The sequence below is a fragment of the Cetorhinus maximus genome, chromosome 24 (genome assembly GCF_964194155.1).
Source record: "Cetorhinus maximus chromosome 24, sCetMax3.hap1.1, whole genome shotgun sequence".
Lineage (NCBI taxonomy): Eukaryota > Metazoa > Chordata > Chondrichthyes > Lamniformes > Cetorhinidae > Cetorhinus > Cetorhinus maximus.
In genome coordinates this window covers 24,654,402-24,671,234 of record NC_135902.1, presented here as the reverse complement: position 1 = coordinate 24,671,234, position 16,833 = coordinate 24,654,402, and the positions used below count along the sequence as shown (strand labels likewise).

Sequence of the window (16,833 nt, the reverse complement as noted above, 5' to 3'; positions counted from 1 at the left end):
CTGAATGGGCCTACCCTTTCCCTGGCTACCCTCTTGCTTTTTACCTATGTATAAAAGGCCTTGGGATTTTCCTTAATCCTGGTTGCCAATGACTTTTCATGACCCCTTTTAGCCCTCCTGACTCCTTGCTTAAGTTTCTTCCTACTTTCTTTATATTCTCCACGGGCTTTATCTGTTCCCAGCCTTCTAGTCCTTACAAATGCTTCCCTTTTCTTTTTGACTAATCTCACAATATCCTTCGTTATCCAAGGTTCCTGAAACTTGCCATACTTATCCTTCATCCTAGCAGGAACATGACGGTCCTGAATTCTTATCAACTGGCGTTTGAAAGTCCCCAAATGTCAGTTGTTGATTTGCCCTCAAATATCCGCCTCCAGTCTAGATTCCTCAGTTCCTGCCTAATATTGTTATAATTAGCCTTCCCCCAATTAAGCACTTTAACCCGAGGACTCCTGTTATCCTTATCCACCAGTACCTTGAAACGTACTGAATTATGGTCACTTTTCCCGAAATGTTCCCCAACTGAAACTTCGATCACCTGGCTGGGTTCATTCCCTAATACCAGTTCCAGTATTGCCCCTTCCCTAGTTGGACTATCTACATATTGTCTCAGGAAGCCCTCCTGGGTGCACCTTACAAACTTTGCACCATCCAAACCCCTAGCCCTAAGTGATTCCCAGTCAATATAGGGAAAGTTAAAATCACCCACCACAACAACCCTATTGCTTTTACAACTTTCCAAAATCTGCCGACACAACTGTTCCTCAATCTCCCGCCGGCAATTGGGAGGCCTATAGTAAACCCCCAACATTGTGACTGCACCCTTCCCATTCCGGAGCTCTACCCATATAGCCTTGCTGCATGAGCCCTCTGAGGTGTCCTCCTGTCATACTGAAACAAAGATGAAGTCTGCATCTTTAAATGATATTATTCTATAGCCTGTAATGAAGTGTTCTAAAAGTACAGTGAATGAAAATAAGCCAGAACAGTACTCTTCGGGGGCAGGGTATGTCAGGTGCAATAGAGTGCATTTCTAGATACCATACTTTAGATTAATGTAGGTTAGGGCTCGATGCTAAAATTCTGAGATTTTAAAGTCAGCCAATTGCCTACTGGTATATTTTATGCTGTTTTAGTTTCACTTAAACTTGCACATTCTAGGAATCCCAACATTCTTGCTCAAGCTTTCTTGTAGAACCTGCTTTTTTGTAATTTCAAAACATGCAGCTTTATTTGGACAGCATTTTAAGTACCCTATGTTTTTGATGTTCTTCTATTTGCTGCACACACATGCAATCAGCTGCAGGTTTCCAAGAAGTTGACCAAGAAAAATAGTTACCAGAGTATGTCATGGAAATGGGTGATAATTTCAGAAATTTACTCAACTATTCAAGTCACAAATTTGTTAATGTGTGACCTTACCATTTTTGAAATTTGTGTCTGTAATTTACCTTCAAACTTTCAACTCCAGTCAAAAGTATGGACATGGGATCGCGATGCTGTGGGAAGGGGTCATGGAGGCAGATTCAACTGTGGTTTTTGAAGGGAATTAGATAAGTCCTGGGGTGGGGGGGGTGGAATAACAGGGCTATGGGGAAAGGGCAGGGGAGTTAGAGTGGCTGGATTGCTCTTGCCGAGAGCTGGCCTGGAATCGAGGAACCAAATTACCACCTCCTTTGCTGTAAGCATTCAATGATTCTATTTGTTTTCTGACTGAATGTTGGCAGGACGTTATATGAGCGGTCACCAAAAGGTACAAAGAAGTTAAGCTAATGGAAACATTTAAAAGTTAAAGTTTGACCAGCGCGCAGCCACACAAGAATCTGCGAGGCCTTGTCCTGCTGCAGCCTGGACCTGATTTTAAAAAGCAGTGCCTTTTTCCTGATCGTTGGAAGTTACATTGATAAAGAGTCAGAAATCTTTGAGGTCACTTTAAAAAAAATCTGTGGGCAACAGCACTGGAGATAATTGATTCTAATTATGAGCTTTTAAGAACAAGCATTTGGTTCAATTCTCTATTTGGGAGGCAGCCAGCATATGAGATCAAGGATTGGACTATAATTGATGTCTGATGTCAATCACAAATTTTACAAGCTCTCGAGCACCATTGTCCACTACAGGTATTACGGGTATTTATTGATGGAATTTGATCCCTTCCTCCATGCCGAATTTGGTGGTGGGGGGTCATTTAATCAGGCCGTCTTCCCGTCTTGACCCCGATTAAGCCCATGGCAGGAAGCCTCGTGGATGACCTTCCCGCCTGCCACCAATTGAGGCTCCGAGTGGGCAATTAATACCCACTAGAGGGTCTCATCCCGCCGTTGCTGGTACTAACCCAGCAGCAGGCTGGGGGCGCGGCATGCGGGGAGCATGACGAGCAAACCCGCCATCACTCACCTGTGACCTTGGATCTAGCAACGATCCTAAGCCTCAGGTGAATGTCGTACCAGCACCAGTCATCACCTCCCAGGTGGCACTTTCCGATAGGCACTGTCCGATAGAGCTGCTGGCCTCTGATTGGGCAGAAGGAAAGAACAATTTGGACCAGTATTCTTATTTCCCTGTTTTTACTGTTTTTTTCGTTCAGGGTCTCGGCAGGCAAGACCCAGTAAATACCGTTCATTCTATCTATACTTATTATGAGATTACTTAAATTGGCAGTTACCTTATTCACATTTTAGTGCAGATAAGGTTGGTTGAGAATCAATAGCAGAAATTACAATATTGACAGTTTGATAATAGCACTGGAAATATACAATTTGGCTCTGTTTCAGAAACTCTGGCAATACAGTTGGTCAGATTTTAAAATAATACCAAACCAGGAAGAGCAATGAAATTAAAGGAGGCAGTCCAAAAACTGCAGAAAGAGTGAAATGAGAAATGTGGGTGGATTGAATATCAGATGAAATTTAATGCAGTTAAGTGCCAACGTGCTGCACGAAGGAAGGGAACAAGGCGAAATGATTTGAAATAGCTGAGGATGAAGTTGAAAGAGACGTCAGAGCTTTAATATAAACACTTCTCATTGCCCGGATCCAGTGATCCCATTAGAGGTGAGTGCTGAGACATAACAGATCCACAATTTCCAGCAAGCCCACTTGTGCTCGAATGCAGAAGTTGTGGTTCACCTGAATGGGTTCTGAGAGAGCGCAAGCTGATGGTCCTGTCAGGACCTGTCAACACAAAAACGCAGGCTGATTGCCCTGTACTTAGACTTGTATTTCGCTGATCTATTTGGGGCTGCTCTTAGCAGCGTAGAGGATGCCCAGGAACGCAGCTGTTTAAATCAGCAGGAGTGTCAAAACATTCCCCCACCCCCAGCTCTGAACTATTCCCTCCCAACCCTTACTCTCCCGCACTCCAGCTCCTCAGTCCCCATTGCATTGATGGACATTTTTCAATTATCTGTACCTCGGCTTTGATAGTTGCCGCTGACTACAAGACCCTGGCCAATCTGTTCCAGCAACAGAGTGCAGCAATCAACAAAGCCAATAGAATATAGTCAAATAGAAGGGAGAAGGAGCAATAATTAAGCTTTACCATACCCTAGTCAAGCCATACTCTGAATGCATTATGTCCCTCTGTGATCACTGAGAAACAGTTGAGAGGCATTGAAATGCCGGAGGTAATGTAGAAAAGAGCCATGAAGCTTATCCCTATTATAAGTATCTGAGTTGTCCAGAAAGTCTGGGGAAACGTTTTTTTTTTAAGCCTGTATAGGAGACATCGTATAGAATCGTAGGGTAAAATGTTTAGCTCAGCCGAAGTTGGCAGCGCGCCAGCCAACAACTAAAAGGCCTGTTAAGGCCATTAAATTATCAATTAACTTGAATTAGGCAAAAAGGCCAAGCGGCCTTTGCACTTTTTAGGAAACCTCATTCATGGATGGGATGAGGTTTCCTAAAGCAAATAAAAATAAAATAAAAATTTTAAAACTTAATTAATAACATGTCCCTGCTCATGTGACAGAGTCACATGAGGGTACATGTTTCATTACATTTTTATTTTCTTCTTTTTAATAGCACTTCATCTCCCTGAGGCAGCTCTCTGCCTCAGAGAAGTTATGAAGCACGCACGCGTGAAGGCCGTGTTTGCCCCACCCACACAGGCAGCGCTGAACGTTGCCAATCGCGTTTCACACTGGGCAGGCATGAAATCACCTCCGGCCCCGATCGCGGGCGGCTTACCGACCTCCCCACCCCAGCCGAGCCCGCCCAACGTGTGAAATTCTGCCTGTAGTAAGATACAGAAGGAGGCTGTTCAGCACATCGTGGCTGTGCTAGCTCTTTGGTAAAGCTATCTAATTAATTTGACTATCCTGCTCAAATACTTGTCTCAATTCTCCTTTGAATGTTCCTATTGAATCTGCTTCCAGCACTCTTTCAGCCAGTGCTTTCCAAATCACAAAATCTTCCTGTTCTCTGCCCTATTGTTTTGTCCTGTGTCCTCTGGTTATCAACCCTACTGCCGCTGGAAACAGCTTCTCCTTATTTGCTCACAAAATCATTCATGATTTTGAAGTCCTCTATGCAACCTCCTCTTCTCCTCCTCTGCTTTAAGGAGAACAGTCCCAGCTTCTCCGGTGTCCCCAGTTGACTGAAGCCCCTCATCCCTGGTACAATTCTAGTAAATCTCCTCCCTGCAACCTCTCCAAAAGTGTTGAGCCCAGAATTGACTGCAGTGCTCCAGCTGAGGCAGAACAAATGTTTTATAAATGTTAGTATGGCTTCCTTACTTTTGTACTCTATTCCCTTATTAATAAATGACAAGGATTCCATTTTAACAGCCTTCTCAAATTGTGCACATACATCCCCAAATCCCTCTGTTCTTGCATCCCCTTTAAAATTGCACCGTTTAGATCATGATACCTGTCCTCATTCTTTTGCCAAAATATATCCCTTTACACTACTGTACATTAAATTACACCTGCCATTATCTATCTGTTTTAACAGCCTATCCTTGTTCTCCGGAACTCTGTTACTCTCCTCCTCAGTTTGTATTATATTTGTCGGTTTCTTATCACCTGCAAACTTTGAAATTATGCCCTGGGTACCCAAGTCCAGGTCATTCATGTATGTCAAAAAGAGCCTGGGTCCTAATGCTGAGAACCCCTGAGGAACATCACTGCATTCTTCCCTCCAGCCTGATGAATTCACCACTACTCTCTGATTTCTGTCTCATAGTTTAGCATCCATGCTGGTATCCATTTAATGCTATTGGCTTGAATTTTGTGAACAAATCTATTATGTGGTACTTTGTCAAACACATTTTGAAAGTCTAGCCCAACTGCATTACCCTCATCAACCCTCTCCATTTTCAATCGTTAATCAAAGACAATTAACCTTTAATGTTAAAAGTGTTTTTCTGAATGGGGAGCCGTGACTAGTGGAGTTCCGCAGGGATCAGTGCTGGGACCTTTGCTGTTTGTAGTATACGTAAATGATTTAGAGGAAAATGTAACTGGGCTAATTAGTAAGTTTGCAGACGACACTAAGGTTGGAGGAGTTGCAGATAGTGAAGAGGATTGTCAAAGGATACAACGGGATATAGATCGGTTGGAGACTTGGGCAGAGAAATGGCAGATGGAGTTTAATCCGGACAAATGCGAGGTAATGCATTTTGGAAGGTCTAATACAGGCAGGAATTATACAGTAAATTGCAGATCACTTAGGTGCATTGATGGGCTGAGGGATCTGGGTGTACAGGTCCACAGGTCACTGAAAGTGGCAACGCGGGTGGATAAAGTAGACAGGAAGGCATATGGCATGCTTGCCTTCATTGGCAGGGGTATTGAGTATAAAAGCTGGGAAGTCATGCTGCAGCTGTATAGAACCTTGGTCAGGCCACACTTGGAATATTGCGTGCAATTCTGGTTGCCACATTACCAGAAGGATATGGAGGCGTTGGAGAGGGTGCAGAGGAGGTTTACCAGGATGCTGCCTAGTCTGGAGGTTATTAGCTATGAGGAGAGGTTGGAGAAACTCGGATTGTTCTCACTAGAGCGATGGAGATTGAAGGGCGACAAAATTATGAGTGGCATGGACAGAGTAGATAGTCAGAAGCTTTTTCCCAGGGTGGAAGAGTTAATTTACTAGGGGACATAGATTTAAGGTGAGAGGAGAAAACTATAGAGGAGATGTGCAGGGCAAGTTTTTTACGCAGAGGGTAGTGAGTGTCTGGAATTCGCTGCCAGAGGAGGTGGTGGAAGCAGGTACGATAGTGGTGTTCAAGAGGCAGCTTAACAAATACATGAATAGGATGGGAATAGAGGGATATGGACCCTGGAAGTGCAAAATGTTTTAGTTGACAGGCAATATGATCGGTGCAGGCTTGGAGGGCCGAAGGGCCTGTTCCTGTGCTGTACTTTTCTTTGTTCTTTGTTCTTTAACAAATACATGTTGCCTTTCATTTATTAGCCCACACTTTACCAAATGCCAATTAATTTTGTCCCAGATTATTCATTCTCAATTTTTCCCACTCACTGACTTTTGGAAGCATTATGCTGTTCAGAGTCAAACCCAAATCACAAGATGGGAATCGTACATGATAAAATTACGCTATGATAACAAACAGTGGAGGAAAGTGTAATCTGGGCTATTTTAAAATAAATGGTAGGAGCAGGACAATGAGATAGAGGTTCAAGCTGGTAACAAGGTAAATTTTAAAGTTGATATCAGGAAGTTCTTCATATGAAAAATATTCAATACATGGGGATGGACTTGGCACAAAATGATAGAAGGGGAAACTCATTTAAAATCGACATCGTTGGGTCTTTCTGAGTAATGGATTAAGATGAGCCAAATTGCCTTCCTCATCCATATTTATCCTGTGAAAAAAATGTCTAAACTGTTTTCAAAAATTATTATACTGTTTTTAAACATAAAAGATTATAGTTGGTGCTAGACTGATCTCAGCAATTTTGTTTTATTTTCATTTTTTGGTAAATGAAAAGAAATATGATGTTTACACCAAGAATCTTAAATTGTTTGTCTTATTGCAAAACAGGGCGTTACCAGAGCATGTCTGCATCTTCTTACAAGGCTGCTTCCGATGGCTTTGAAACAACTCCAGTCGAGTTAATTCAACATGGCGCAACTGGCAAAGTGCTTCTTCTCATCTGCAACTCAGCAGGGACAGGGCAGCAAGCTGTCAGGTAACTAACGGTTTTGGGAGTGAAATGCTTACCCTCACTAATTTCAGTCCAAAAAGTGTTCATGAACAAAAAGTCGGGTTTAATTACTTCAAATTTGTTCCTACGTTTTTGTTAAAATTAACAATGACAGGAATTTTACCCTCTCTGTATTTAAACTTGTGAATCCTCCGAGTTCTTGAACTTTCCCTGGAAAAATATCCAACGTGCTACATTGAGTGATTTGCAATTCTTATTCATTCACTGAACTGGCTGTCAAAGTTAGCAAAGTCCAGAGCAAGCAGACTGAATTACTATCAGTTGGATTTTAGGCATCCTTAAAGAAAATAGGATGCTTGTGGGACAGGACTTTGCCCTTGGCGCGTGGGGGCAGTCAGGAAGCTGCCTGCTGCCCGAGATCAGGACTGGACCACAATTTCACACTGGCGGGCCAATTAAGGCCTGCCCAGCATGAAACACGAGTGGCAGCACTTGGCGCTGCCTTGCCGAGGGCGGAGGGAAGGAGGGTGAGCGGGCCAAGCACGAACTTCATGCATGCGCATGAGTGAGTGCTTGAAAATCTCCCTGAGGCACAGAGCTGCCTCGGGGAGATGAAGCGTTTTTAAAAGGAAAATAAAGAAAATAAAAATGTAATAAAACATGTGTCCTCGTGTCACATGAGCAGGGGCATGTTATTATTTCAATTTGAAAACTTCTATTTTATTTTGATTTGCGTTTAGAAACCTCATCCCGCCTGTGGATGAGGTTTCCAAAAAAATGCAAAGGCCACTTGGCCTTTTCACCTGCCAGCCAACCGTTAGGCTGGACGGGCAGCAAAAAATTTAAGTTAATTGATTATTTAATGGTCTTAACAGGCCTTTTAATTGTTGGCGGGCGCGCTGCTGACTCCGACACGTGCCGACCGAGCTATCGTGCAACTGCGCGTTGACATTGGCGCGCTCGGCCGACGTCATTTCACGCTCGAGCGGCTTGGGCACACGCCTGCCGCCGAGCAAAAAATCCTGCCCATGGGCTTTATTTCTATATTCACATTGATCTTTAGACAATTAAATCAACAAACTCATTGCCGTAAGGTTATTATTTCTGATACTATCTGAGGAAAGCTGCATTTAAAGCTGATACAGTTGGAGAGGTTTCCTGAAAATGTGGGCAAATTAATGACAGATAATGAGGTGATTATATGCAGATTCACTCCTGATGCAACACATCAGTTCAATATTTTGTCTCCACATCCATCTACTGGCAGAGATGAAGGTGAGATATTCTTTCATGTTGTGATGCATGTGCACAAAGCAACACCTACACACGGTGCTACCTGGTCAGTAGGCACTGATGGTTTCCCACCATTTCCATCCATATTTAACATGCGGTTTTCAAAATATCTGCCTCAAGACAATCGGACTTTGCAAATGTGTAGCTTATAAATTTTATAGAAACTGCTGATCCTGGCTGGAACCTCAGATCTGGCACCAGTGACAGGGCCTTGCACACAGTGAGTGACTTATTAAAAAAAAACAAATGCACTGCCAACAATTTTCCATTGAATAATATAAATGGAGAGAAAATCGGAGGCAAAGCACACAGGACTTTGTAAGGTGTCACATTGAATTGTTTTGCTTTGTATCTTTTGGTAAGTGAGGGAAATGAAATGAATATGAAGTTAAAACTTGTGTAATAAAAGCGCTGTGTAATTTGGGAGTCTAAACTGCACTGATACAGTGGCCTGCAGTGTTCGAGCTCCAGGGCAGTGTAACTCGGGGGTACCCCAAAGATCCGCTGGGGAACACACACACACACACACACACACACACACACACCCCCAACCCCACCCCAACCACCACCACCCTACAAAGAAGTTCCTAGGTAAGGATTGCACGGAACTGCCCAGGAAGATCAAACCTCCAATGGGCAATTGCCCTGACTAGGAATCACCCAAAATTGCAATTTAAATTGCAAACTTTGGATGGTTCTGACTGTCATACAGAAATAGTCACCCAGAAAAAGTTAGAGGAATTAAAACCACTTCTAGCTTCCAGACAACTATTGTACTGGTTCCCGCCCCCACCACCCCCTGCCCTCCCACCAAACACAACAGCCACCTACCCGCATTTATAGCAGCCCACTTTCAGTATCATTATGCAAGGTCCATGAAAAATCTGTCATGCCGTTGGATGTAGCTGTAAACCTTTAATTACTGACTGTGACAGGAGAGAAAAGATATTTGTCACTTAGTTCCAAGCAAATGAGTGTGCCCTGCGGATAAGATGCTGATCGATATCTGCTTTAAGCTGTTCTTTCAGCTAAGTGTGGCATTCTGAGACCAATTAATACATATTTAAACTGTACATTCAGACTAGACCTTGCAATTCACTTGTGTTGTTTAGTCCACTGCGATGCATTTAATAATTGCATTGTACTGTTGCTCTGGGCATTTCCTGTTACAAACGTTGTTGTCATCTGATCTATTTTCAAGACCCTAAATAAATCACTTGAGAAAGCAAATTGGCATGACATAGCATTGTAGACTTTTCAGGCATGCAATCTATCCTGAATTTAAAAGGTCACTGCTGCTTAAAATGCACCAAAATGTAATTTGAAATTTTTTTTCCCTTCATTTGCCTGACCTTATCGATGTAGATTCAGATTTCACTAGTGCAAGCACTCACAAGAGATGTTTTAAATTAAACATCAGGCACAAAAAGACCTACACTTTATCCACAGGACGTGCACTGGTCCTCTTGAAGGATTTTAATATTTTATCTTGCACTGAAAGAAAGTTATCTCAAGTGCTAGTGTTAGATGCAGTGTCATATGTCTCTGAGTGGAATGTCACATCTGATAATGTTATGATCATGGAAACTTTTTTTTCCCACACAAAACAGCCTGGAGTTGCTGGCCATCAAGAATTTATCTGAATCTTTGTTAGCTATTTTAATTAACTGCTTAAATGAGGTTACATCAATAAACAACATGCATTTTAAAACCAGAAGGACCAAACTATTTGGTGACTTTAATTGTGTTTAATGTCATACATGTATCTTTTTTTCTTCATATACAACCTGCAACTTTTTCACATTTATATTGTAAACTTTCTGAAACTTTTTTTTATTTCCCAAAGTATTTGTTTCATAGGGGTATTAAGGAGTAATTATGAAATGAGGTTACTACTTTTGAAGATCTAACTGGATGAAAATGTTGATTCATAGACCAGTGGTCTGATATTACAGTGAATTAGAATGGGCTGTTCTTGCTGGAGCAGGACACCCCATGCTGTGCATCTTTCTTTCCTGCACCCTTTAGCTTGAATATAGCTAGTACCATAACTGCTGAAAGTGTAAGCTTATGACAGCAGGGTGAGGAGCACTTGGGACCTGAGTGAACAATGGGACCAACAGAATATCTCCTCCCTCCTAACTCGCATCACGTCCCGTTCACCTGTCCCAATGCTTGCTGATCTACATTGCTTCCTGGTTAAACAGCACCTTGATTTTTCACATTTTCTTCCTTGTTTTTAAATCCCTCCATGACCTCATCCCTCCTTGTCTCCTCCAGCACTAATCTTTGCAATCCTCCAATTTTAATTACTGCACCATTTGCATTCATGCCTTCTTCTGCCAAGGCCACGGGATTTCCCCCTAAATCTCCCTGCCTCTCCACCTCTCTTTGATGCTCCTTAAAACCTATTTCTTTAACTATGCTTCTGGTCATCTGTCCTACTATTTCCTTAGTGGCTCTGTGCCAAAACTGGGTTTGATAATTCACCTGTGAAACACCATGGAATATCTTAATATGTTAAAGGTGCTATGAATGCAAGCTGCTGTTAACCAATGAAATTTAAGGATTGCAGAAGAAACAGAGAATGACAGAGGATGATTAGAGCAAATCAGGTGTAGAAAGAGAAAATAAATATTAGACTAAGAGAGAGAGAGGGAAAAAGAGACAGAAAGAAAAGAAAAGTAAACTATTTACTATCTGTAGAAATAAGACTGCACAGTTTAAATTGTTCCCTTTCTGGGCCAGAGAGGTCGATTAGCATTTAATTCATAATTATCTGGTTCAGTGGGTGTTAAGCCTGAGCTTTAACTTTGTGTTGTGAGCTTATTTGGGAATTAATGTACAAATCCAGCAAGTTCTTAAAAGTAACCTGGAGTTGAGGATAAGCCGCCATTTCTATTCAAACCTATTCGCATATTGCCACACACAAAACTTGCCATGAACCAGTGTTATAAAAAATATGCTTAAATAAATTTTTGCTTCAGAAATATTTTTAAAATATTTAAATGTGTTAACTTCTTGCCGTTTGATTAATATAGCTGATAATGGGCTTATCAGAAAAATAAGCATTTTTAAACAGAATCAATCAAATTGTGGGTGACCTGGTTTTAAATTACTGAAAATGACTTTTAAAAGCTATATAGAATCATCTGTTAATTATACTGCAGTAAAGTAGTTGTAGCCTGTTCCTTAGTAAATTAGAAAAAAAATGTTCAAAAGCTTTTAATGCATACCTATTGGTGTCACTGTGCCCAAAAGGAACAGCTTAAATCTTAGACCTTCCCAAAATCCTTCAAGCAAGGGTAATTATTAGAAACTCCCAATCATGATTAATTTACCTGAAGGTGCCGAATGTTTTGTGCCTGGAGTGTTAATGGTATGTTAATTGTTTATCAAGGTTAGGGATATACAAGTGAAAAGCATTGATTGATTAAGCACCTTGAGCATATATAAAGAAAGACAACTGGGACACTGGGTGTTGGTCAGGGAGGAGGCAGACATACGTAGTGCTGCATTCTGTAAATAAAGCTGTTGTTAAGTAAAGAAGATTGGCGTCTGGTTTCAGAATGAATTAACATGTTAGCAGAAAATGGTTGCCTATAGGTGAAGATTGGAAATTAAGATTATTTTTAAAACAGGAGATTATAATCTGAGTTATTTTGTGAAAAATGGCTGAAGGCAGGTATAAAGTGTCAGGGTATGACGCCCACAATGTTCTCTGAATCCGAACCTTATGACCATTGGGAAAATAGAGCAGAGTGGACACGGGTCACAGCATTACTGAAGAGAGTAAAAGGACTGCTTTTGCATTGTCACTACCTGGCAAAAATAAAATCAACAACAAAGTATTTCCTGAGCCTGATGCATGGCAGCTGGATACCGATAAAGATTTGGATATTCTATTAAATTTCATGGATAAAATTTACAAGAAAGATGCCTACAAGGCACAGTCAGACTTCGATAGATTTTAAAAGATGGATGATTATTCCATAGATGAATATATCAAGGACTTTAACAGACTATCTAAAAGATTGCAGAAATTCAATTTGGAAATTCCTTGCTCAGTGCTCGCTTTTGAACTGTTGGATTGTGCTAAGGCGTCGCATATTTCCTAGATTCCTGGTCTTATTTGGCATTAGATTCTAAAAAAGAAGCACCCTTTTGAATCAGATGTCTGATATTTTAAAAAGCATTCCTCAGGAAGCAGTCATTTTCAGCAGCTTTGATGGCACAAATAGAACGTTCTGTGATGTCACAAAGGATAGAGGACTCACTGATTGCAGCATTTTGAGATTGTTCAGATATGGGATTCAGGCATCAGTACAAAATAGTGACAGACAAAAGACATGGGGATGAAGGCATTTTTGGCGGATCTGTCAGATGACAGTATTAGGTAGTAAATAAGGGATGAATGAACCCCAGGAATGCCTGAGGAACTGTTAACCAGAGCTTCAGATGTGACTCAGAATATCATTATGTAATGAACTGCCCAAAACGCAACAGCAGCATTTTCGAATCAACACATGACACAGAGAATTTTGAAGTTGAAGGTGATGAAAATGATCAGTCTGAGGGAATTGTACTAGTCACAAGAAGCTTTAGCCCAGTAATGAGTGCATTTGTCGCGGATTCATTTAATCGGATAGCGGTTGCACCTTGACAGTGTGTGGAATAGTTTGGTTAAAATGTTATTTAGATTCACGCAGTAGTAAGGATTGAAGTGAGGTCAGGGAGTATGAAAGGGCTACTTGTTTCAGGTTTAGGGGTGACAACCCCTATTTCTATGCAAAATAGCTGGAATAAGCCACTTTATTAGTGCAGATATGTAGTCTCTGGTGAGATACCCTTGCTGCTGAGAAAGCCTTCCATCGAAATGGCACAGGTGAAACTGGACATGGAACATAATAAAGCAATTGCTTTTGTAAAGTCAGTGGATCTGCCGTTTACCCAATCAGGGCATTATTGCATCCCTTTTAACAAAACCTGGCGTTTCAAATCGGCGTGTTGAAGAAGTGTTAATGGCATCAGCTGATAAGAGTTTGGCAGAGAAAAAGCAAATTGTCTTGAAGTTACATCGACACTTTGCTCATCCTGCTTGTCACAGTTATAAATCCTACTAAAAGATGCAGGAGTGGTTGATTATGAATACACAAGGCTCATCGAAGAGATTAGTGAAAAATCCAAGATACGTAAAAAGCATCTGAGGACGCCACCACAGCCTATTGTAGTCTCCCAGTGGCAGGAAACTTTAATGAAGCAGTAGCCATGGATTGAAAGGCGTGGATCAAGGAGAGAAATTTTTTCATTTTACGTTTTATAGACATGGTAACCATGGAAAAATGGATAGGGACCAGACTGGGAGCACCAGCTAAATTTCTGACTGACAATGAGGGAGAGTTTGCCAATGACAAGTTTAGAGACATGTGAAAATATGAACACTGTAGTTATGAACACCACAACTGAAAGTCCTTTCAGTAATGGACCCTGTGAAGGAAATCACACGGTGATCAATGAGATGCTTCATAAGATCTTAGCAGATCGACCAAATTGCAAACTAACAACTGCCCTGGCGTGGGCAGTCCATGCAAAGAATTTGCTTCAAATAGTTGGAGGCTTTGGCCCTTATCAATTGGCCTATGGGAGGAATCCCAAAATACCTTGTGTGCTGCGTGATATTCCCCTGACCCTAGAAAGGACTACACTTAGTTCCATTTTTTGTGCACATTTGAACGCCCTACATGCAGAGAGAAGGACATTCATTGAGGCAGACGTCTCAGAGAAAAATCAACGAGCCTATGTCTTTCTGGGTAACTGTTACAGGATCTCTCCCCCTCATGATCAGAGGCTCTGTCGCCAGTGCATGATCATTCCCTGGTGCCAGAGTCACACTCAAATCCAGATTTGTCCACAGATAAACTTTAATCCTGGGGATTCAGTATACTATAAAAGAGAGGGTCAGAGAGAGAGTCAAAAGGTCTGGCTAAGGTGATAGGGTGTAATGGGAAAACAGTGGTTCTCCAACATGCCAGTCAAGTTATTATGGTACACTCAATCAGTTAACACAGATTGATTACAAGCTTTCAGAACTGAGCAATTAATAGAAGGTGATGAGGCCCCTTGTATCTCACATACTCGTATGTTTGATGGTTTGTGGAACAGAAGCAATAGTTAAGGGGCCGGATGGTGATGGGCAGAATGCTGCCGATGCACAGGACAGGGTTATTGTATCCAAAGGACTGCCTAGAGTCAGTACTAGGGTGACGTACATACCAGAAGGCTCCTGTGAATGGAGATATGTGACCATTGTTGGGAGTATAGGGAAACTGCCTGTTCAAACATTGGCTAAATGTCAAAGATGTTGAACAAGAAGCATGATCTATGGACTGGCAAAATGAGGTGAAACAGTGGAAAGCAAAAAAAATGTAAAAATGCAGTGCGAGTTCTCATGGTGGATTAGAGTGTGACTCTGGCACTAGGGAATGATCATGCACTGGCAACAGAACCTCAGATCATGAGGGGGAGAGATCCAGTAATAGTTACCCAGAAAGACATAGGACGATAAGTAGAGGCTGTAGCTTGACCAGATTATGCAATTGAATAAGGATTTATAGAATAATCTAGAAATACTACTTGAAGTAGAAGCCCTTACGATCAGGAAGTTTTGGTGTCTGCCAACAAATTAAAAGATAAATTAATAAGAGAGGCAAAACAAAAAGAGTTCCATTGTTAGAAGGAATTTGGTGTCTACTCTGTAGTGCCAAATAGGGGACAGCCAGGCATATCTCACAAATGGATATGAATGAAAAAGCCCTTCCAGATGGGGACAAAGTGACAAGGCTAAAATAACACTAGTGGCTCGGAATTTCAAAGAGAGACTTGGAGATCAAGGTGTTAGAATGGACACCCCATGGTGGAATAAATAACCTTGAAAGTTTTCTTATCTCTTGTTGGTTACATATTTGTGGAAATGTAGGTCAATGGTATAAAAGCCACATTTTAGCAGGTTTAAAATTTTTAAAGAATTTTAGAGAAGTGTTTTTGAAACCAGCTAATGATGCAAGCGATGTAGAAGGGAAGCTGTGCAAATAAACAAATGCGTATACGAATTAAACAATGCATCAAAGGTAAATTATGGGTCTGCCTGGCTGAAAGTAGGCTGCACTCTACTGAATGCAGATCCGGTAATGTTTTACTGGTACCAAAAACGAAACTCTCAGGCACCTTTATGATGCAATGCCAATGATTTTCTATGGGGAGGATCTGTGGAATTTGAGCAATATGTTACAAATAAGATTAAAGGGGAATTTAAAATTGGAAGTCAGACTTCGGGGGACTTTAAATATATAGGCTTAGAAATTAAGTAGAACAGGTCAGGAGTACCTTGAATCAATAAACATAGCAAAAAGTGTTACTCGTAACCCAATAAATTGTGCTAGGTCATCACAGAAAGATGATCTTATATCTAAAGAAAAAACAAGGTAGTTACGAAGCTTGATTAGACAGTTAAATTAGCTATGTACTCAGAGAAGACCCAATGCCAGTTTTGAAGTACTATGATGAGCTATCCTTGGGGGAGAATTTTTTCCCCGTCGTGCAGGCTGGGCGGGCGTGCAGCCGATCGCTGCCCGTGATCAGCTGTGTGCTGCCATTTTACGTGGGCGGGCCAATTAAGGCCCACCCAGCATGACGCGCACCCCCGAAGCGCTCAGCGCTCCCTGTGCGGGCGGGGGAAGGAGGAAGAGTCGGGGCCTACGCTCTTTCGCGCATGCGTGCGAAAGAGCGCAGAAGTCTCCCTGAGGCACGGAGTTGCCTCAGGAAGATTAAGTTCATGTTTAAACTTTGAAATAAAGGGAGAAAAAAATTATTTACGCGTGCCCCCTCATGAGTGTCACATGAGCTGGGACATGTTTATGTATTTCAATAAAGATTTTTATTTTGATTTATAAAGCCTTCATGAAACCTCATCCCACCCGTGGATGAGGCTTCATGAGAAATGCGAAGGCCGCCTGGGCTCTTCGCCTGCCCGCTAAACTTAAGGTTGGAAGGGCAGCCCTGTTAAAGGCTTCAATTGATATTTAAATGGCCTTAAAAGGCCTTTAATAGTTCAGCAGGCGCACAGCTGACTCTGGTGCACGCCCGCCGAACTGAAGATCGGAATGACGCTCGGTGATGTCGGGATGCCCGACGTCACTGTCCGTCATTTTGCGCATCGGCGAATGGGGCCCGCCCCGACAAGCCGACCAGAAGATTCAGGCCTTGAGGATATTTCAAGGGAAAATAAAACATTAAAGAAATCCAATACAGAGAAATGCGTACTCAAGTTTCCAGCCTTGGGTGAACTGAAGGACATGAAATTAGTCCTTTTTACTAACGCTTCCCACGTCAAACTTCTGAATGGGTATTCAAGT

The 16,833-nt window shown here is 41.8% G+C and overlaps 1 protein-coding gene across 1 annotated transcript in view; it reads left to right on the top strand.

Moving 5' to 3' along the window:
- The window catches only part of usp43a (ubiquitin specific peptidase 43a), a 581,344-nt gene that overhangs the window by 453,738 nt on the left and 110,773 nt on the right, over positions 1-16,833 (top strand). Inside the window, exon 7 of the mRNA XM_078570881.1 lies at positions 7,006-7,153. Coding sequence (XP_078427007.1) covers positions 7,006-7,153 — 148 coding nt within the window. The remainder of the gene's footprint in view (positions 1-7,005; positions 7,154-16,833) is intronic.